Genomic DNA, 21,562 nt, shown 5'->3' on the forward strand with positions numbered 1-21,562 from the left:
TCTCTTGAACCTGGGAGGTGGAAGTTGCAGTGAGCCGAAATCGTGCCACTGCATTCCAGTCTGGGCAACAGAGTGAGACTCTGTCTCAAAAAACAAACAAACAAACAAAAAGATATAGGCATGTACACATCCTATGTAAGAAAACTGCACAATGCTGAAAGGATGAAAAGAAAGAAAGGGCCAGGGGTGGTGGCTCACACCTGTAATTCTAGTGCTTCAGCCGGACCGCTTGAGGACAGGAGTTTGAGACCAACCTGGACAACACAGCAATACCCTATTCTCTATTGATTTGTTGTTTTGTGGGTTTTTTCGTTTGTTTCTTTTTTGTTTTCTGAAATGGAGTCTTTGTCTGTTGACCAGGCTGGAGTGCAGTGGTGAGATTCTGGCTCACTGCAACCTCTGCCTCCTGGGTTCAAGTGATTCTCCTGCCTCAGCCTACCAAGTAGCTGGAACTACAGGCCCATGTTACCATGCCTAGCTAATTTTGGGTTTTTGTTTGTTTTTGTTTTTTTAGTAGAGACAGGATTTCGCCATGTTGGCCAAGCTGGTCTCAAACTCCTGACCTCATGTGAACAGCCTACCTTGGTCTCCCAAAGTGCTGATTTAAATATATATACATTTGTGTTTGTTTTGTTGTTGTTTTGTTTTGTTTTGTTTTTGAGATGGAGTCTATTGGCCAGGCTGGAGTGCAGTGGTGTGATTTCAGCTCACTGCAACCTCCGCCTCCCGGGTTCAAGCGATTCTCCTGCCTCAGCCTCCCAAGTAGCTGGGACTACAGGCGCATGCCACCACACCCAGCCAATTTTTTGTATTTTTAATAGAGACGGGGTTTCGCGCTGTTAGCCAGAATGGTCTCGATCTCCTGACCTCGTGATCCGCCCACCTCGGCCTCAAAAAGTGCTGAGATTACAAGTGTGAGCCACTGCGCCCGGCATAAAATAGATTTTTAATTGTTTTAACATACCACCAACCTTGTCACATAATATTGTCATTTACCTAAAGCTGAAAAATTAATGGATACTGATTAGGTTTACAAAATTAGGCCCAGCTATCCATTGAACGCTCAGAATATGGCAATAAAAGAGAACGGGGGCGGCGCTCGTGGCTCAGGCCTGTGACCCTGTGCTTTGGAAGGCTGAAGCCGGAGGATTGCTTGAACCCAGAAGTTCGAGCCCAGCCTGGACAACATAGCGAGATCCAATCTCGACCAAAAAAAAATTAAATGAAAATATTAGCCGCGCTCAGTGGCGCCCGTCTGTAGTCCCAGCTACTGAGGAGGCTGAGGTGGGAGGATCTCTTGAGCCTAGGAGTTCAAGGCTGCAGTAAGCTACGATCGCGCCACTCCACTCCAGCCTAGGCAACAGACCAAGACCATGTCTCTAAAAATGAAAAAAAAAAAATCAAGAAGAGAGAATAGGTCACCCAAAAGTGTGCAAAACCCTCAAAAAGGGGTTGGGTTTCCATCACCCTGTCTGAAGAACTGAAGACCGGAAGTGGGCGCCAATTACGGAAGTGTGGCAGCAGACAGGATGCGAAGGGCACTCCCTCGCTTGGCTCTCTGTCCCGCCCAGTATCCGGAAGTGTGGCCCAGCTCCGAACTAAGAGCGCATGCTCACCTTGTAGCTCAGCCAATCAAAGAGAAGTGAGGCGGGCATTCAGGAGGAAATAGTGTTTGCAAACAGGAAGTGTGGCAGTACATCTGCCGAACCACTGGAGAGTGTTATGGAGGCCTACGAGCAGGTCCAAAAGGGACCCCTGAAGCTGAAAGGCGTCGCAGAGCTGGGAGTGACCAAGCGGTGAGGCCCGAAGGCCCGCGGGATTCCGTCTTCACTCCCCTTAGACCTTTTATCTGGACCCCTGGTCCTGACCCTCTGACCCGCCCCCTCCTCGTGTCTTTTTCCAGGAAGAAGAAAAAGAAGGACAAAGACAAAGCGAAACTCCTGGAAGCAATGGGAACGAGCAAAAAGAATGAGGAGGAGAAGCGGCGCGGCCTGGACAAGCGGACCCCGGCCCAGGCGGCCTTCGAGAAAATGCAGGAGAAGCGGGTGAGCAAAAGCAGAAGGCGGCGAGGAGGGCAGGGACACCCGGCGCCGGGAGACTCGAAATTGGGGTCAGGGCTGGGGCGCTCGGAGAGCAGGGGAGCGGTCAGAGGAGACCTTAATTACGGGGAGATGATGCTGTGCGTGAGTGAGAGAAGAGTCGCCCTCTGCCGGGGGAGCGCCAAGGATGAGAAGACCCAGCTGACCCTAGTGGGCAGCAGAGGGGAGAGCTAGAACTGGCGTTGAAAGGAGGCCAGAGCTGGAGACCCGGGTTTGGATTCCAGTGCTGTGGCTCATTTGCCCTGCGACACTAGGCCAGTGACTTTCTTATTTCCGTGCCTCAGTTTACTTCTCTGTAGGAGTCAGGGTAGTAATTTATTCTAAGAGGGTTGGGAATTCGGGAGGAAGTCATGAAAGTAAAAGGCAGTGCGTAAATGCTCAGTGGATGCCAGCTCTTGATATTAAATGGCCATGCTCACCGCTCGAAGTCACCACAAAGTTTGTTTCCAAGACAACTTGGGCAGATTCAAACATGTTGTTTATATTTTTTTATTTATTTTTGGTGGAGTCAGAGCACTGCAGCCTCTGCCTCCCGGGTTCAAGCAATTCTCCTGCCTCAGCCTCCCGAGTAGCTGGGATTGCAGGCGCCCACCACCACACCCGGCTAATTTTGGTATTTTTAGTAGAGTCGCGGTTTCACCATGTTGGCCAGGCTGATCTCGAACTTATGATCTCAAGTGATCCACCCACCTCAGCCTCCCAAAGTGCTGGGATTACAGGTGTGAGCCACCACACCCAGTCTCAGCTGTTGATGTTGAATGGCCATGCCCATGACGACTTTGTTTGTATTGTATTTAAGGCTCCAATAAATGATTGCTTCTTGATATTAAACACAATAAATGTGTGCAGTGGAGAACAGAAGAGTTAATAGTAAGATAGATAAAGTGGGTCCATTATGCTAGGGAGACAGAATAATCAGTGCAGGTCAGTGATTCTCAACTGGGAATAGTCTCCACCCCACAAACCCCCACCGCTAAGCACACGTGGCAATGTCTGGAGACATTTTTGGTTCTCAACTGGGTTGGGGTGGGGACTACTGGCAACAGTGGCTAGAGGCCAGAGATGATCCTTCACACCCTGTAACACACAGGGCAGCCCGCTGAAGCAAAGAATGATCCGGCTCCAAATATCAGTAGCACTGAGGCTGAGAAACCTTAACCCTGGTCTAGGTGATTCTGTACGGTGACACTGGGGAAAATGGACATTGGGGACAATTAACTCCTTACTCCCAGGTCTTATTCAGGCATACAGAAAACACATGGGTGCACTACCTCTGGCCAGACAGACCTGAGTTTGACTCTGCCTCTACCACGAATTAGTGGTGTAACTCTGGGCAAGCCAGTTACCGTTTAGTTAAAGTAGCAGTAAAGTCTACCTCACAGGGTTGTGGTAAGGATTTAACAAATCAGGTGGCCGGATCACGAAGTCAGGAGTTCAAGACCAGCCTGGCCAACATGGTGAAACCCTGTCTCTACTGAAAATACAAAAATTAGCCGGACATGGTGGCACACGCCTCTAATCCCAGCTACTTGGGAGGAGGCTGAGGCAGAAGAATTGCTTGAACCAGTACCTGGGAGGCAGAGGTTGCAGTGAGCTGAGATCACGTCACTGCACTCCAGGCTGGCAACAGAGTGAGACTCCATCTCAGCGGGACTGAGTCTGGCTCTGTCACCCAGGCTGGAATGCAGTGGCTCGATCTCGGCTCACTGCAACCTCTGCCTCCTGGGTTCAAGCTCTCCTGCCTCAGCTGGGATTACAGGCGCCTGCCACCACGCCCGGCTAATTTTTGTGTGTTTTTAGTAGAGACAGGGTTTCACCATGTTAGCCAGGCTGTTTTTGAACCCCTGACCTCAGGTGATCCGCCTGCCTCGGCCTCCCAAAGTGCTGGGATTACAGGCGTGAGCCACCATGCCTGGCCTTTTTAAAATTTTTTGAAACAAAGCCTTGCTCTGTTGCCCAGGCTGGAGTACAGAGGTGTGATCTCGGCTCACTGCAGTCTCTGCCTCCTGAGTTCAAGCGATTCTCCTGCCTTAGCCTCCCAAGTAGCTGGGACTACAGGTGCCCGTCACCATGCCCAGCTAATTTTTGTATTTTTAGTAGAGATGGGGCTTCACCATGTTGGCCAGGCTGGTCTCGCTCTCCTGACCTCAAGTGATTCGCCGGCCTCGGCTTCCCAAAGTGCTGGGATTGCAGGCATGAGCCACCATGCCTGACCAAGTGAATGCATTTCTGTCCCTTCTAACCCTGAGGCTGTAGTCAGAGGCAGGGCTGAGATTTTATTGCTGGAGCCAGAATGAAAGACTTACGCAGCTATCAAGAGACTAATAATGGGAGTTCAGAGTAGAGCAGTCGTGATGGAGTCAGTGGAAGGTAACAGGTTTGGAATAGGTTTTCAAGGGTGAATTCAGGGTTAGCTGTTGGGTTGGATGTAAGCTGGGAAAGAAAGAAGAGTCAAGGATGACCAAGACTTTGGGCTGGGCAGTTTGATGAATGAAGGTGCTGTTTACTGGGGTGGGAAGGATTGCAGATAAAGCAAGTTTTCTGGGGTGGGAGTCGAGGGAGGGGAAACCAAAGCTATAGTTTTAAAGAAGGTAAATGCAGTGCCCCAGTAGAAATCCAAGTGGAGTCAGCCAGGCATGGTGGCTCATGCCTGTAATCCCAACATTTTGGGAGGCCGATGTGGGAAGATCGCTTGAGCCCAGGAGTTCGAGACTAGCCTGGGCAACATAGCGATACCCTGTATCTGCAAAAACTAAAATATTAGCAGGGTGTCACGCCTGTGGGCAGAGTCCAGCCAGGTGTCTGGCATTGTGTGGCAGCTGGACCAGTCAGTGTGGCTTCTCACGAGGAGACACAGGCTTCGGCTGGGCTCGCAGCAGCAGGTAGAGGGACAGAGATGAGCAGGGTGCTTGCCTTAGAGGGAGAATCAGCCAGGTGAGGGCTGAGTGGACACAGAAGGAGGTGAGGAGGGAATGAAGGAGAAGAGAGGGGACAGAGAGGAGCAGCCAGGTGGCCCCTACCAATAATATCTCATGATGCTCTGGGTTGACTGGGCTCAGCAGGGTCTGACCTCACTTGGAGTCTGGTGCGGTCAGATGGCAGCTGGGCCTGGAGTCTTTGAAGGTGCATCTGGGCTGGAGCATCTAAGATGGCTTTGCCGCCATATAGCTGGTGCCTCAGTGGTTTTTTTTTTTTTTTTTTTTTTTTGAGAAAGAGTTGTTCTGTCGCCCAGGTTCCAGGCTGGAGTGCAGTGGCACTATCTCAGCTGACTGCAACCTCCACATCCCAGGTTCAAGCTATTCTCCTGACTCAGCCTCCCAAATAGCCAGGACTACAGGGACGCGCCACCAAACCCAACTAATTTTTGTATTTTAGTAGAGACGGGGTTTTACCATGTTGACCAGGCTGGTCTAGAACTCCTGACCTCAAGTGATCCTCCCGCCTCGGCCTCCCAAAGTGCTGGCATTACAGACGTGAGCTGCCGTGCCCCACCTGTCAGTGCTTCTTTCGTGGCCTCTTCCTTCATGTCATCTCATCCTCCAGGTCCTTTCTTTCCAGCAGGGCCATCAGACTTCCTACACAGCAACTGGCTTCCAAGGGCACAAAGCTAATGCTGCCAGGTCTTATGCGTGGACCCAGAACTGGTACTGCGTTCCTTTGAGTTAACTGAGTCCACGGCCAGGTCAGAGTCAGCGTGGCACAGGGACTGCACGAGGGATGAATCATAGGCAGCACGGTTCATAGGGGCCACCAGAGAGTGGGCCACAGTCACCCAGCCAGAAGCCTAGAGCCAGGTGTGGCCTCAGATCTGTCTGGCTTTATATCCCACACTCCCAACTCTTTTTTTTTTTTTTGGACAGGGTTTCTCTCACTCTGTCGCCCAGGCTGGAGTGCATTGGTGTGATCATAGCTCACTGCAGCCTCAACCTCCTGGGTCAAGCAGTCCTCTCACCCCAGCCTTTCGAGTAGCTGGGGCCATAGGCGCGTACCACCACAATCAGCTGATTTTTTGTAGAGTTGGGGTCTCCTTATATTGCCCAGGCTAGTCTTAAACTCCTAAGCTCAAGCGGTCCTCCTTCCTTAGCCTCCCAAAGTGCTGGGATTACAGGCATGAGCCACTGCGCCCAGCCCACACTCCAGGCTGCTACAAAATACTGACGTTTGCAGCTGTCGTTGAGTGTTTGAAGTGAGGATCAGAGCAGGTCATGGTGCAGGAGGCATATTTCAGAATAACCCTAGGGACGGTGATCCTAGTCTTGTAGCCCTAACATCAGGATGGGAAGTGTCACTTGAGTACCTGCTCTGTGTCGGGCCCTTTACCTCTCTCTTTCTCATCATTCCTCAAACCTGCTCTAGGACTTTGTTCTTCTCCAAACTGGCAGTGCTAATAGCCACCTCGGGATGCAGGAAGCATGCCAACAGCTCCCAGCAGAGGCTGCTCATGGGTACACGCTCAGGCATTGCTGGTTCATTTCCTGCCACTCATGAAGCTGGCAACTGACCTGGGTTCCCTGTTGGACCAGCCTGGTTGGAGTTGAGGGAGGGGGACAAGGCATACAGCCTGAAACCTCCAGCTGTTCTAAACGTGGGAGCCAGGCTGGCTGGGGCTCCATCTTCCATCCCATGTCGGCCTGGGCTGTGTTGAGCCTGTAAACTCACCTCCGTGTCTTTTCTGTCTCCAGCAAATGGAAAGGATCCTAAAGAAAGCATCCAAAACCCACAAGCAGAGAGTGGAGGTGAGTTGCCGTGTCCAGTCGGGGAGACTGAGCCATTCAGGGTCCCAGCTGGGCCCAGAGGCTAACAGCCTGGCAGAGGGAGCCATTGGCATGTTGACGAGAAGGGAAGTTTACCTAACAGAAGTGACACTTCCCCAGGGTTCTTCAAAGGGGAGCCCAGGGTTCAGGAGTCTGTAAAACCCGGCAGGGTGAGTTTGAGAGGACGGGGCTCAGGAGAGAGAGGATGTGGGAGAGGTAGGGCTTGGCAGTGCCATTTCCCCCAGCACCCACCTTGTGTCTGCGCTGACACCAGCCTTCTACTCCACCTTCCCAGGACTTCAACAGACACCTGGACACACTCACGGAGCATTATGACATTCCCAAAGTCAGCTGGACGAAGTAGCCACCTGCCCCGGTATGGAGCAGCATCGAGGATTCGCAAAAGGCCACCCTGGGGTTGGGTGTGTTTCCTTTGGTATATTCTAGAAACATGGCTTTACACACGCCCTTGCATCTTCTGCTACAGACTGCTTTTCGAAGCTGTGTACCCTCATTCTGGAACTTGATTAAAGTAAGATTGTCCTTGTACTCAGTTTAGGCTTCTTGGCAACGTACAGAAGATACACCCTTTTCGTTTGGATGGAAAGTTTCTAAGTGTATCCAGAGGTAAAGCCCATTGTGTGTCCGTGCCATGTAAAAATGTTTTTACCCCTGAGTTTCATCTAACGCTGTGAGGCCAGCCAGCTGTCTTCTCCTGGATGAGACAGACTCCAGAGGATAAAGAGCTAGCGCCATGGTGGCCTGCAGTGTGCAGAGCCCCGCAGGGCCCAGCGTGGGCGCCCTTCCAAGCTTCCTCTAGCTTCGGGCCTATGCTGTCCCCCGCAGGCCCCAGGGAAGTTACTTGCGACTCTGTGGCCTTCAGACTTCCTCCTCAGCCACCGGCCACTCTGCAGCCTGGGCAGCAGAACAGCCACCTAAGGCAAGAATGGAACGGACACACCTTGTTCCTTTCTGAGTCCGTTTCCCAAAACCCTCCTTCCAGGTACTTCTAATGGGTGTTTCCATAGCAGACGTTGCTAATGCATCACAGTGTTCTCTGAAATGAAACCCAGACATAGCCTGCCTCTCAATCCTCAGCTGGGGGCTGCTAGCAGCCTCTTGTATTTACTCAGAGGAAATCACACGGATCCTGTTTGGCATTCCTGCCCTACGGACGCCTCAGGGGTGACAGGACCAGGGCAGAGCCCCAGTACAAACAGGCAAGGCTGCAGTCAAATGGGAGGGCCCAGGTATTCGTGTTGGAGGGCTGGGATCTTGTAGGGCCTATGCGTCTTGGTTGAGGATCAAACCACATATGCTGTTGGGAGAAACGATCTCTGTCAACATAGATACTGAAAGAGTAATGAAGGCAGAAGAGAAAAACCAAGTGTGGAGTTTGGGGTTGTGCTGTGTAAATTACACAATAAAGCAAAAGCCAGTTGTAAGTCTGAGTGTCGTCGTCTTTTTTTTTTTTCAGAGTCTCACTCTCGCCCAGGCTGGAGTGCAGTGGCATAATCTCGGTTCACTGCAACCTCTACTTACCAGGTTCAAGTGATTCTCCTGCCTCAGGCTCCCAAGTAGCTGGGACTACAGGCGACCGCGACCATGCCTGGCTAATTATTGTATTTTTAGTAGAAACGGGGTTTCTTCATATTGGCCAGGTTGGTCTCGAACTCCTGACCTCAAGTGATCTGCCCGCCTCAGCCTCCCAAAGTGCTGAATGTCCTCTTATAGGCTGTTTAATTGTTTCCAAAATGTCTTTTGGATTTGCGGCATAGAAAAATATGCATACTGGAGAACGGCAACTCAGTTGGAAAAATTTCGATGGCACATCTGTTCCTGCCTGTGGTTCACACCTAAGAGAGATGACATACTCTCATTAGCAGCGGCTTTTGCCAGTGATTCTTGCATGGCCTGGTGGAAAGACAGTTTCAGACCTTTTCCATCCACAAGCCAGCAGCAGGAGTCTGCATTCTGTACTACTGTGGTGGAAACCCTTTATTAGTATAGTGGAAAGGTAGTTATTTCAGTTCTTTCCCTGCAGAACAAATGACTCCAAAAGGTAGTGGCTTAAAACAACAAAAATTTATTATTTTATTTTATTTTATTTTTTTGAGATGGAGTCTGGCTCTGTTGCCCAGGCTGCAGTGCAATGATGCAGTCTTGGCTCACTGCAACCTCCACCTCCCAGGTTCAAGCGATTCTCCTGCCTCAGCCTCCCAAGCAGCTGAGATTACAGGTGCACGCCACCTAATTTTTGTACTTTTAATAGCAATGGGGTTTCACCATTTTGACCAGGATGATTTCGATCTCTTGACCTCGTGATCCACTCGCCTCAGCCTCCCAAAGTGCTGGGATTATAGGCATGAGCCACTGTGCCTGGCCAAAAATTTATTTATTATCACAACTCTGGGTTGACTTGCTTGGCTAGAGGATTCTGTTGCATGAAGTGTGGTTCAGTTCACTCGTTTAGTTGCGTTGGCTTTCCTGGGGCCAGAAAGTCCAGGGTGGCGTCTCACCCTCCAGGATCTCCCCCCACATAGCCTATTGCTTTATTATTTTTTTTTAATTTTTATTTATTTGTTTTGAGACAGCCTCACTGTGTTGCCCAGGCTGGAGTGCAGTGGTGTGATCTCAACTCACTGCAACCTCCGCCTCCCCGTTCAAGTGACTCTCCTGCCTCAGCCTCCTGAGTAGCTGGAATTGCAGGCACCCAACACCACACCCGGCTAATTTTTGTATGTTAGTAAAGACAGGGTTTTACCATGTTGGCCAGGCTGGTCTCGAACTCCTGACCTCAAGTGAGTCCCCCTGCCTCGGCCTCCCAAAGTGCTGGGATTACAGACATCAGCCACCACGCCCAGCCTACATAGCCTATTTCAGTGGCCAAAACAAGCCACGTAGCCAAACCCGGAGTCTGGCAGGGAACTCTAGAGTGTGAACACTAGGTGGTGTGGTTTACCGGGATCCAATACCCTAACAGTCCACCACCGCTGTCCTCAAATTTACATTTACAATCATCTGGGGAGCATTAAAAACCGCCAAGGCCTGGTGCCAGGCACAGTGGTACGCACACAGATGTAATCCCAGCCGCTCAGGAGGCTGAGGCCGGAGGGTTGCCTGAGCCCAGGAGTTCAAAGCCAGCCTGGAGAACAGAGATTCTTATTGTGTGTTGGGGGTGTTGTGGTAGGCCAGATCTCACTAATGCAGGCCTCCAGCCTCCGAAACGACTGTTTCAGTACTGACTGACTGGTTAATTTTTTTTTTTTTTTTTTTTTGGAGATGGCTCTTCGCTCTTGTCGCCCAGGCTGGAGTGCAGTGGTGTGATCTCGGCTCACTGCAACCTCTGCCTCCCAGATTGAAGCAGTTCTCCTGCCTCTCAGACTCCAGAGTAGCTGGGATTACAGGTACGTGCTACCACGCCCAGCTAATTTTTGTATTTCTAGTAGAGACAGGGTTTCAGTATGTTGGCCAGGCTAGTCTCAAACTCCTGACCTCAGGTGATCCACCTGCCTCGGCCTCCCAAAGTGCTGGGATTAGAGGCGTGAACCACCGTGCCCAGCCAAAAGAGGCTTTTGATACTAATTGCCCACTGATTAAGCTCTAGAAGGAATCTGATGAGATGTCAGGACTATGACTTTTTTTTTGTTTTTTTTTTTTTGAGATGCAGTCTCATTCTGTTGCCCAGGCTGGAGTGCAGTGGTGTGATCACGGCTCACTGCAGCTTTGACCTCTCAGGCTCAAGTGATCCTCCCACCTCAACCTCCTGACTAGCTGGGATCACAAGTGCACATCACCATACCCTGCTGATTTATTTATTTCTTTGTCGAGGCAGGGTCTCCCTATGTTGCCCAAGTCTCAAACTACTGGCCTCAACCTCAAGTGATCCTCCTGCCTTGGCCTCCCAAAGTCTTGGGATTGTGGGCATAAGCCACCAGCCCGGCCACAACTGTGACTTTCTACTGCTAAGGAAGAACATCAGGGTCTGTTCAGCAAGACACGAACAGAAATAGACACGACATGTAACAAACCCTATTGGACCTAGTCTCATATTTTGCCCAATTTATTGTAACGTTTTAGAGATCTTACTCTGTTGCCCAGGCTGGAGTACAGTGATACCACCATAGCTCACTGCAGCCTTGACAATCTCCCAGGTTCAAGTGATTCTCCTGTTTCAGCCTCCCAAGTAGCTGGGACTACACGTGCGTACCACCACGCTCAGCTAATTTTTGTATTTTTTATAGAGATGGGGTTTCATCATGTTCCCTAGGCTAGTCTGAAACTCCTGGCTCAAGTGACCCTCTTGTCTCTGCCTCCCAAAGTACTGGAATTACAAGAGTAAGTCATAGCACCAAGCAACATTTTTTTTTTTTTTTTGAGACTGAGTCTCTGTTGTCCAGGCTGGAGTGCGGTGGTGCAATCTTGGCTCACCACAACCTCCGCCTCCAGAGCTGAAGCAATTCCCCTGCCTCAGCCTCCCCAAGTAGCTGGGACTACAGGCCTGCACCACCATGCCTGGCTAATTTTTGTATTTTTTTCTTTTTTTTTTTTTCAGTAGAGACAGGGTTTCACTATATTGGCCCGGCTAGTCTCGAACTCCTGACCTCATGATCTGCCCGCCTCAGCCTCCCAAACTGAACATACCTTTTTTAAAGCACAAAACTATACACATTTGCTGAGGAAAAACAGGGAATGCCAAAAACTATAAGGCAAAAAGAAAAACCACCTAAGAGAGGTGACCCCTTTCATTGCAGAGTGTTTCCTTCCAGGCTTGCCCTAGGCATTTTCTTTAGATTTTTAAAATCAGTGTCAAGGGGGCTGGAAGGGATTGGATGAATCTTTTGAGGAAACAAAGACTCAAATGTCAAGAGTGCCATCACAGTAAGCACTCTTTACACAAAAACTACTTCTAACCCCCTTTGCTCCAATTATGGAGGTTATTCAGATCACATCTCAATTTCAACTCTGGCATTCAAACTTAATTTGACCTCTGCAATATCTCAGAAAAGACCATACCTATTGTGGGCTGGGCATGGTGGCTCATGCCTATAATCCCAGCACTTTGGGAGGGCGAGGCAGGCAGATCACCTGAGGTCAGGAGGTCGAGACCAGCCTGGCCAACATGGTGAGACCCTGTCTCTAGTAAAAATACACAAATTAGCCGGGCGTGGTGGTGGGCGCCTGTAATCCCAGCTACTCTGGAGGCTGAGGCAGGGGAATCACTTGAGCCTGGGAGGAGGAGGCTGCAGTGAACTGAGACCATGTCACTGCACTCCAGCCTGGACAACAGTGAGACTCCATATTAAAAAGAAAGACAACACCTATTGTGATACACCAGGGTTTCTCAAATTTTGTTTCCTATTAGTATCATCTAGGGAGCTTGGAAAAAATTCCAATAACCAGGCCAGGTGCAGTGGCTCACGCCTTTAATCCCAGCACTTTGGGAGGCCAAGGCAAGCAGATCACTTGATCTGAGGTGTTTGAGACCAGTCTGGGCAACATGGGGAAACCCCATCTGTACAAAAATTGCAAAATTAAGCCTGGCCAACATGGTGAAACCCCAACTTTACTAAAAATTACAAAAAAATGATCCGGGCCTGGTGGCACACATCTGTAGTCCCAGCTACTCAGGAGGCTGAGGTGGGAGGATCGCTTGAATCCAGGAGGCAGAGGTTGCAATGAACTGCTGAGATTGTGCCACTGCACTCCAGCCTGGGTGACAGAGCGAGACCCTGTTTCAAAAAAAAAAAAAAAAAAAAAAAGCAAAATTAGCTGGCCTTGATGGCACGCATCTGTAGTCCCAGCTGAGAATTGCTTGAGCCAAGGATGAGGAGGTTGCAGTGAGCCGAGATTGTGCCAGTGCACTCCAGCCTGGTGACAGAAAGACCCTGCCTCAAAAAAAAAAAAAAAAAAAAAAACACAACAGAACAGAAAAGAGAAAAGAAGGCCAGGCACGGTGCCTTCCACCTGTAATCCCAGCACTTTGGGAGGCTGAGGCAGGCAGATCACAAGGTCAAGAGATCAAGACCATCCTGGCCAACATGGTGAAATCCTGTCTCTACTAAAAGTACAAAAATTAGCTGGGCGTGGTAGGCGCTTGTAGTCCCAGCAGCTACTCGGGAGGCTGAGGCAGGAGAATCGCTTGAACCTGGGAGGCAGAGGTTGCAGTAAGCCAAGATCATGTCACTGCACGCCAGCCTGGTGACAGAGTGAGACTCTGTCTCAAAATTAAAAAATAAAAAGAAAGAAAAGAAAAATCTCAATAACCAAACCCCGGCCCAGACCAATTAAAACAGAATCTATACATGGATTTCAGGCCTCAGTGGTTCTTATTGTGTCTGCTGTGTTGGGGATGCTTTTGAGACCCCCACTCCTAACCTGTTCCCAGACCAAATTGAGGGTTGGACTTCTATTTCTCACAGCCCAATAATGAGACACAGATGAACTAGGAAGAGTTTTTATTTCTGTAACTGGTTACAGGGAGAAGGCCTGGAGAAAATATTACCAGACCAACTCAAGATTCCAAAGTCTTCCAGAGCTCATATACCTTCTAAGCTATAGGTCTACGTGTAAGTGTGCATTCATTTAAAGACAGAAGTAAGTTATTATAGTCTTTTAACCTATAACTAAGATCTGAGTCCTGAAGACCTTCCTCGAACCTCAGTAAATTTACTTAATCTAAGTGGAGTCCAGGTGCTGGGGTGATTACCCTTATCTTGTCTCCTGCTAAATCATGGAGGTTTGGGGGAGTTCCTTCAAACCCCAGTAAACTTGTTTGTGGAGCCCTGAGGAGCTTCTTCAGACCTCCAATAAAGTTTGTTTAATCCTAAAAGCGTCCTGCTAAGAATTCCTTCGTTATCTTGTCATGCTCCAAGGCCCAGGAAAAGCCTAGGCACAATTCTGGGTGGGCTTTTGTTACATCCCAGCCTTTGTACAAGGGCACTGGCTCTCTCGTCTTTTAATGTTTAACTTAACCCTTGTAATCCCAGCACTTTGGGAGGCCGAGGTGGGTGGATCACCTGAGGTCAGGAGTTTGAGACCAGCCTGGCCAACATAGTGAAACCCCGTCTCTACTAAAAATACAAAAATTAGCCGGGCGTGGTGGCATGTGCCTATAATCACAACCACTTGGGAGGCTGAGAGGCAGGAGAATTGCTTGAACCCGCGAGGCAGAGGTTGCAGTGAGCCGAGATCGTGCCACTGCACTCCAGCCTGAGTGACAGAGTGAGACTCCATCTCAAAAAAAAAAAAAAAAAAAAAAAGCAAAAAGCCTCTCTTGGCTGCTTGCTCTGTGCCTTGTGCAAGAATCCTTCCAGCCCAGGATCACTTAGTAGTCCTCAAACATTCTAGTTTGCTTTTCTAGAGGTTCGGTCACATTTCTATCCTAAGACTATATAATTACCGAGTTGCAAAAATCATCTTTCCAAACGCCAAAACGGAGATAGGAGGGAAAATAAAAGATGTGAGAGGCAGGCATCCTGGGTAAACCACTCTGATATTGCAGGGTTGGGATCCCCAGGGTACTGTGATGGCTAACTGGAACAGAATGCAGGTATTTCTCCAAAGCCCAAGATTTCATAAAAGCAAATTAGATATGATTCAATGGATTAATCAAGGGCCACCAGTTGCATTACCGACTACTAACTTTGCAGAAATGAAACACGGTATGCTGGGTCAAGGTTCAGTGAGACTGGTTTTCTTAACATTCCAGGCAATAAACAGGCATGCTCATTCACTGATAAGTTGACAATGACAGGTGGTGACTGTTGATAAGGTCTGATTGCCATTCAGAAAGTTTGACCTCTTTCCAAGTAACCACGGCCTTACCTCTCCCTTTTGAGCTTATCACAATTGGTGACTGTACACTTGTTTCATAGACTTCCCCACTAGACTGTGAGCTCCATAGGGCTGGGTCCCAGGTCGGTTTCACCACCAGGCTCTCTCGCCTAACTCGGCCGACGGGAGGCGGTTTTCAGCTGCTCTGGCTCCATAGCTCAGCCTGGCAGCGGCCAGTGGGTGCCCTGATTTGGTCGGCCCCGCCTCCCAGGGCCTTACTTCCGGGAGGCTTCAGGCGGGAGCAAGAAACATGGTCACATACAACGTAATGCGCCTGCGCAGAGTCCGTCCTGCGCCTGCGCATTCCTGGCAGCTCCTCCCGGACCGGACATAACGGTCCCCGCGCGGCTCCCCGAACCGGAAGTGGAGGTGAGCTGTCGCGGGCGGCGCCCGGCCTTGCTCAACGCCTGGCAGTCCCCACCGTCGCTGCCGCTGCCGAGGCCTCCTGCAGCCACCATGTCCGCTAGCGCCGTCTACGTGCTGGACCTGAAGGGCAAGGTAATGAAGGCTCCCCACCCTCCCTGTTGCCAGGCAACCGGCGGGGGCCTCCGCCCGCGGGGACCCACCCTGTTGCTAGGTAACCGGCTTATGAGCCCCACCCTGGTGTGAGGCAAAGAGGCCGGTAGACCTCACCTGAGAGCCCCACCCTATTTCTGGGTAACCGGGCGGGGGTCGTAAGTGGGTAATCCACGCCCTGTTGCTAGGTAACGCGGTGGGCTGCAGCCACCGCGTTGCCAGGTAACCGACTGCACCGCCCTCTGCTCCCAGGCACCCGGGCCAGAGGCTCTGGGCTCGGTGGAGGACCCAGAAGCGGGGCCGCAGCCGGCCTTGGAGCCAGGCAGGGTGTCCAGGGGCTGCGCGACCCTTGGCCGGGGGTGGCGAGGCGTGGCGGGGACTGGGTGCTCTCCAGCCAGTCCCGCCCTCTCAGGGCGTTGCAGCTTCTGTTTATCGTGCACTTTCTCTCAGGAGGAATTTCTCCATGTTCATTGCGATAGTGAGTTACAAGGGTTAGGTGAGTGGATGGTGATCACGAGTACCGTTTTATAGAGGGAGAAACTGAGGCACGGAGAGGTGAAGTAACCTGACCAAGGTCACAATGGTCACAGAGAAGTAGGAAGTCTAGGAGTCCGATCCAGAAGCATTTGTTTATTTAGCTGATATCTGGGGAGCACCTACTAATGCCAGGCAGGATAGTAAGCCTGGGGTCGATTTGTGTTTAGCAAAAAACAATCCTGCTTTTTTTTTTTTCTTTTTGAGATAGTGTCATGCTCAGTCGTCCAGTCTGGAGTGCAGTGGTGCGATCTCCACTCACTGCAACCTCTGCCTCCTGGGTTCAAGCAATTCTCCTGCCTCAGCCTCCCAAGTAGCTGGCATTACAGGCACCTGCCACCACGCCCAGCTAAATTTTGTATTTTTAGTAGAGACAGGGTTTCACCATGTTGACCAGGCTGGTCTCAAACTCTTGACCTCAAGTGATCCAGCTGTCTCAGCCTCCCAAAGTGCTAGGATTACAGGCGTGAGTCACTGTGCCAGGGCTCAACAATCTGTGTTCTTATGACGTTCACAGGCTGATTGGGGAGATGGATACCGATCTCCAAAAACACAAATAAATGTCAGTTGCAGTGGGGGGGTGGGGCGGATGTGTTATACAGATGGTCAGCCTCAGCCGGAGGATGAGAGAGGGTTTTCCTAAGGAGGGGTGACAAATGGACCTGAGATACCAGGGAGCTGGACATAGACTAGAACCCGGGCATCTTCCCCAGAGGATCTGAGAAAACTGAAAGAAGGGATTGTCCCCGCCTTTTAGAAATGGTCCTCTGCCTTCTCCCAAGTCCATCCCAGGTACAAGGCAAGTGGCTGCCTGGCCTGTTGCATGTGGAAGCAACAAGCACCGGTCCAACAATGTTAAACCCAACATTGGTCAGTGAGAGAAACAAACGTGGGTGTCAGGTCCTAGGTGAGGCGGGCAGGGGTGAGCCCTAAAGCAGCTGAGAGTGAAGAGGTGAAGTGGCTGCCCCTTCCTGTCCCACCCCACCCCCACACTTTCCTGAAGTCCCTTGAGTGGGTGCCTGCCCTGGAAGCCAACCAAAGCCAATAACTGATGAGATCCAGTGCTGGGTTTCCTTCCCCCACCTTCTTGGAAGCAGGGAAGACACCCGTCTTAGATCACGCCAGGGGCTGGGTGTGTGCAGTGTACCCTGAGTCCTGGTGGCATGAGTCTTGCTTCCGCCCTGGCCACTGCCTCCCCAGAGGTGCCAGCGGGCTGCCTGTCTTGGCTGGCTTATTCCTTCAGCAAACATTTCATGAGCACCTAGGATGCACCCTGTCCTGTGCCAGGCATAGGGTGTCCATTGGCACCGTGGCTGTGGTGTTAGGGCTGAGCTCAAAACCCATCTCTGCTGCTCAGCTGTGTGACCTGGGACAGGCACCTTCTCTCTGAGCCTCGCTTTCCTCACTGGTCAAAAGAGGCTTTCATGGAGTTATTGTGCAGATTTGCCGAGCAGATGTGTGAGACAGGCTCAGCACCACCCATGGTCCATGTTAGCTTTCCCAGGCCTCTCGGTCTAGCAGGGGAGTCCTCTAGAAGCAGAGACATTACCACACAGTTGGATCCAGGCAGCCACAGGGGCAGGAACAAGGTCCCAAGTCCTGCAGTTGCTCAACCTCGTCTTTAGCCAGTGGAAGGTGGAGGTGGTTATGAAAGGCTCCCTGGAAGAGGGCAACGCCGGAAGTGGGTTTGGAAGGTGATCAGGCACGATCTGGTGGAAAAGAGGTATTGCAAGGGGCAGCCTGCTGGGGCCGCTGAGCCAGAAGTCCTGGCTAATGCTGAGATGGGAGAGAGGGACCAAGGGGACCACTTCATTTCCAACAAGGAGCCACCGTGAGGAGACCATAGCCCAGAGAGGCATGATCAGACCTGCCTTTCAGAAAGCTCCCCAAGGCAGCCATGGGCTTCCCTCCCTCCCTCTGCAACCATGATGCCCTTTCTTATTCCACAATCCACGGACCTCCTGTTTCCAAAGTCGGCCTCGTGAGCCGACTGCATTTCATCAAAAATAAAGCACACTGAGAAATTCGTGGCCACGTGTCTGGTCACCGAGGACACTGGCGTGGCCACACTGGGCTGGAAGGAAGCTCTCCTAGTAGGAAGCTTCTCCGCTTTATCTAGCTGGCTTCTTACACCACTAACCACCACTAACCACCTCCTCTTCAGCGCTCCCTTCCGCTTCCGGGAGGCTGTGCTCGGGGGTTTCCTCCTGTTTCTCGCACCGCCTGCTCTCCTCCCTTTCTGCCCTCCTCAGGGCTGTGGAGTGGCTCAGGCCTACGCGTGCCTCCCCATGCTGTCACTCTTCCCAGGTGGGCTTTGACTCATGTCCATGGGCCGGTGACTCTCGACTTTGTCCACAGCACTTCTCTGGAGATCCACTGGCCTCTGGGACACTAGGGAGGTCCCGCCGTCACCACAAATTCAGCATTTCTCTGAATGCATTCCCTGTACCTGCTCTCTCTCCATCTCAGTGATGCCATCATCCATTCAGCCACCTGCACTGGAGACCTGGACATTATCCTCGCTTCCTTTTTCTCCTCACCCCCATATTCACTCCACAAATGTTTACTGAGCACCTACTATGGGCCAGGCCCCGTTCTGGGTGCTGGAACACAGCTGTGAATGAGACAGGAGTCATCGCTGTTCTCAGGGGATGTCAGACAATAGACGAGGATACAGATAAATGTATAACGCAGCAGGTGATAGGGATAAAGCAGGGGTCAGGGTGCAGAGGGATGGGACATGATCTCAGCCAGAGCAAGCAGGAAGGACTTCTTTTTTTTTTTTTTTTTTTTTTTGAGACAGAGTTATGTTCTATCACGCAGGCTGGAGTGCAATGGCACAACCTCGGCTCACTGCACCCTCTGCCTCCTGGGTTCAAGTGATTCTCCTGCCTTAGCCTCCTAAGTAGCTGGGGTTACAGTCATGCACCGCCATGCCTGGCTAATTTTGTATTTTTAATAGAGATGGAGTTTCACCATATTGGTCAGGCTGGTCTCAAACTCCTGACCTCATGATCCGCCCGCCTCGGCCTCCCAAAGTGCTGGGATTACAGGCGTGAGCCACTGTGCCCAGCTGGGAGGACCCTTAGAGGAGGTATCATTTGAGCTGAGCCTTGGGAAGTGAGAAGAGCCAGATCAGGGCAAAGGCCCAAGGTGGGAACAGATGTGGATCACTCAGAGACCAGCTGAGGGGCCCGGCTGGAGGGGAATGGACCAGGGCAGCGCAGGCAGAGAGGCGACAGAGACTGTGAGGAGCCAGACCACGCCGGTCCTTGGGAGCCACGGGGACGGACTTGGGCTTTGTTCTCAGTGCCGGGGAGGCTGGGGTAGGTGGCAGTTCAACAGTGGGAGAGAGACCCCATCTGGCCTCTGTGTAGGAAGAGCCCTGCCACCCTTTGTGAGGAAGGACCTGGGGGGGTCAAGAGTGACAGCAGGGGAAGGGGCTGGTCCCTCAACACGTCATCACCTGCCTCCCTCCAATCAGTCCCACAGGCCACGAATGAGACACTAGGAAAGGAAGGTGCCACCCTCCACCACCCCCAGTCTCTCCTTAAGAGAATAAAGTCAGCGTGTAATGAAATGCCAAGTTCTGAGGCAGTTGGTTCCCAGGATGGTCAGCGCCGCAATGGCCTTCTCAGCGCGTTGCCGAGTCCTGCAGCTGGCTGTCCTGCAGGCCCCAAGAGCTGCAGCTGCTCCAAGCAGCATCTCCAACCGCAGCCGTGCCCAGGCTAGCAAAACTTCCGACCTCCTTTTTTTCTTTAATGAGATGTAATTTGCACTAATAACCTGCACTTATCTAAAGTGTGCAATTTGATGAGCTCAGTCATGTGGGAAGCCATAACCACACATTCCATCGCCCCCGAAAGCTTCCTCACGCCCTTTTGCTGTCCAGCCCCATCCCTACGCAGCCACCGATGTGTTTTTCGTCACCATTTTCTGGGCTTTTATACACGTGCGGTCATACAGGATGAGCGCTCGTCTGTCTGGTTTCTCTCAGCCAGCACAGTGATTCTGATGCGCCCGCGTATCGGGAGTCCGAGCCCTTTCGTTGCCGAGGCGTGCTTCTCATGGTGTGCACGGACAGTTTGTTTCTAGTTCACCTGCTGAAGGACATTGGCATTGTTTCTAGTCTGGGTCTGTTTCAGTTAAAGCTGCTGTTAACATTCTTGTGCTAGTCTTTGTGCAGACATGTGGTTTCATTTCTCTTGGGTAAATACCAGAGAGAGGAATGACTGGATCGGATAGTAACACTGGGTTTCACTTTTTGAGAAACTACCAGACTGCACCAAAGTAGCTGTCCCATTTTCCTTTCCTCTCAGCAGTGGACGGGGTTTCTGGGTGCTGTATATCCCGACCCACAGGCTATGAAAGAGAGAGACCGGCAAGAGGGCTTCTCCTCTTCAGGCCACCGGTGGACTTCAGTCAATACGAATCTTCAGCGGGAGGGGGCGCCCTGACACAGGCGGGAGAGCAGGGTGCGTTGGCCCGGCAAAGGCTCTGAGAAGGTCTGCGTTGAGAGCTTGTGAGGCATTACTTAACCTGATGTCTCTGAATGATTCGGTCCTGGACCTTTGCCGCAGAGTTCCCCTCTACCCTCACCCTGCAAAGAACTGCAGTGGCCCCTGTGGACGTTCACACTGGGAGATGCTCTTCTCCAGGAATTCCCTGGGGGATGGAGATCAGCACGGCCTCGAGTCCTGCTCTTTTGCGGATAGGGGCCATGACCGGAGTCCCCAGAGGGAAGCAGGCTGGTGCATCTCACCCCCTGCCCCAAGCCCCTGGATTGTAGAATTGAAAATGCAAGCATCATTCCTCTTCCTTCCCCACCCCAGGTGCTCATCTGCCGGAACTACCGTGGCGACGTGGACATGTCGGAGGTGGAGCACTTCATGCCCATCCTGATGGAGAAGGAGGAGGAGGGGATGCTGTCACCCATCCTGGCCCACGGAGGGGTCCGTTTCATGTGGATCAAACACAACAACCTGTATCGTATCCCTTTACTGGGGCGGCTCCCAGGAGACTCCTGTGTGGGTGTTGGTGTGTGTGCACGTCCACACGCCTTCAGCCGGGACTGGTTTTTGCACAGCGGGAGCATTGGATACAGCCAAGCCCTCCCGGAGCTCCCTGCTGCCTGCAGAGACAGGCAGAGAATGCACGATGACACGCGTGATGGGTGTGGGGAGAGGAGCAGGTGTGACTTGAACTTCTTTGGCCCAGGGGCCCAGGAAGGGAAGTGACACCCTGGAGGAAGCCTGCAGGGAGGCCTGGCGTCTGCCAGCTGGAGGGGCAGGCAGGCACTAGGCGTGGGTGAAGGCTCTGCAAGGGAAAGGCTCATTCCAGCAGCTGCAATCAGGGTGGCTGGAGCCCTCGAGAGGGGGCGTGTGGCAGCAGTGAGGCCGGAGTGGTCAGCGGGGTCTGGGGTCTCAAAGAACATCATCTGAAATGTGACAGGAAGTCTTTGGAGGCTTTTAGATGTGCATCTTCTGGAGGTTTCTGGCTGCTGAGTGGGGCAAGACTGTGGGGACAGGAGAGGACATGGGTAGGTGAGGAGTAGGCTGGGGCCATCGTGCAGGTGGGAGGGAAGTGGCCTGGACCACGGAGGGGTGGTAGGGTACAGAGAAGGGGAGAGACTTCTCACAGCCCCACCCAGATCTCAGAGTCCCCCACCCTTCCTGTCCTTGGGCCCATGGGGAGACTTGGCCAAGCCAGTTTCTATCCAGGAGGTCTAACTGGCCACCCCACGGCTTTGGGCAGACCTGCAGGCCCATCTCAGTACCCACACTACTGCGGAAGGGCCTGCTTTGCAGCCACAGCCTGGTTTGA

General features: G+C 51.8%; 2 protein-coding genes and 2 long non-coding RNA genes across 20 annotated transcripts in view; 3 read left to right on the plus strand and 1 right to left on the minus strand.

Annotated features, from left to right (window-relative positions):
- The first annotated feature begins 1,692 nt into the window (after positions 1-1,692).
- On the plus strand, positions 1,693-8,298 carry FAM32A (family with sequence similarity 32 member A). Of its 2 annotated transcripts, none has more exons than XR_013409172.1 (4): positions 1,693-1,796; positions 1,904-2,353; positions 5,475-5,572; positions 5,658-5,893. XR_013409172.1 is itself a non-coding variant. In XM_015123210.3 (4 exons), exons 1-4 carry the CDS (start codon positions 1,723-1,725, stop codon positions 7,215-7,217), a joined length of 339 nt encoding a protein of 112 aa, XP_014978696.1. In that variant the 5' UTR covers positions 1,693-1,722; the 3' UTR covers positions 7,218-8,298. The 2 variants fall into 2 exon arrangements, 1 of the variants encoding a protein (XP_014978696.1); XM_015123210.3 differs by lacking the exons at positions 5,475-5,572; positions 5,658-5,893 and adding exons at positions 6,782-6,835; positions 7,149-8,298 and having other exon boundaries at positions 1,904-2,045.
- On the minus strand, positions 6,186-14,899 carry LOC114674132 (uncharacterized). Its single transcript, XR_003725124.2, has 3 exons — positions 14,681-14,899; positions 6,919-8,709; positions 6,186-6,696 (listed from the first exon to the last, which is right to left on the minus strand). It is a non-coding gene; the product is annotated as an uncharacterized LOC114674132 (long non-coding RNA).
- LOC144336837 (uncharacterized) lies at positions 9,401-13,163 on the plus strand. The gene is made up of 2 exons (XR_013409190.1): positions 9,401-10,174; positions 13,022-13,163. It is a non-coding gene; the product is annotated as an uncharacterized LOC144336837 (long non-coding RNA).
- A 133-nt stretch (positions 14,900-15,032) lies between the features above and the next one.
- Positions 15,033-21,562, plus strand: part of AP1M1 (adaptor related protein complex 1 subunit mu 1) — a 32,376-nt gene continuing 25,846 nt past the window's right edge. For 13 of the 16 annotated variants that reach the window (XR_013408718.1, XR_013408713.1, XR_013408719.1 and 10 more), the window contains exons 1-2: positions 15,049-15,187; positions 20,572-20,728. Coding sequence is in view for 8 of the 16 variants with exons in the window: in XM_015123191.3 (XP_014978677.3) it covers positions 15,146-15,187; positions 20,572-20,728 (199 nt within the window). In the remaining 8 variants the exon portion in view is untranslated. 16 annotated transcript variants of the gene reach the window in all.

Source organism: Macaca mulatta, chromosome 19, assembly GCF_049350105.2.
Source record: "Macaca mulatta isolate MMU2019108-1 chromosome 19, T2T-MMU8v2.0, whole genome shotgun sequence".
NCBI lineage: Eukaryota > Metazoa > Chordata > Mammalia > Primates > Cercopithecidae > Macaca > Macaca mulatta.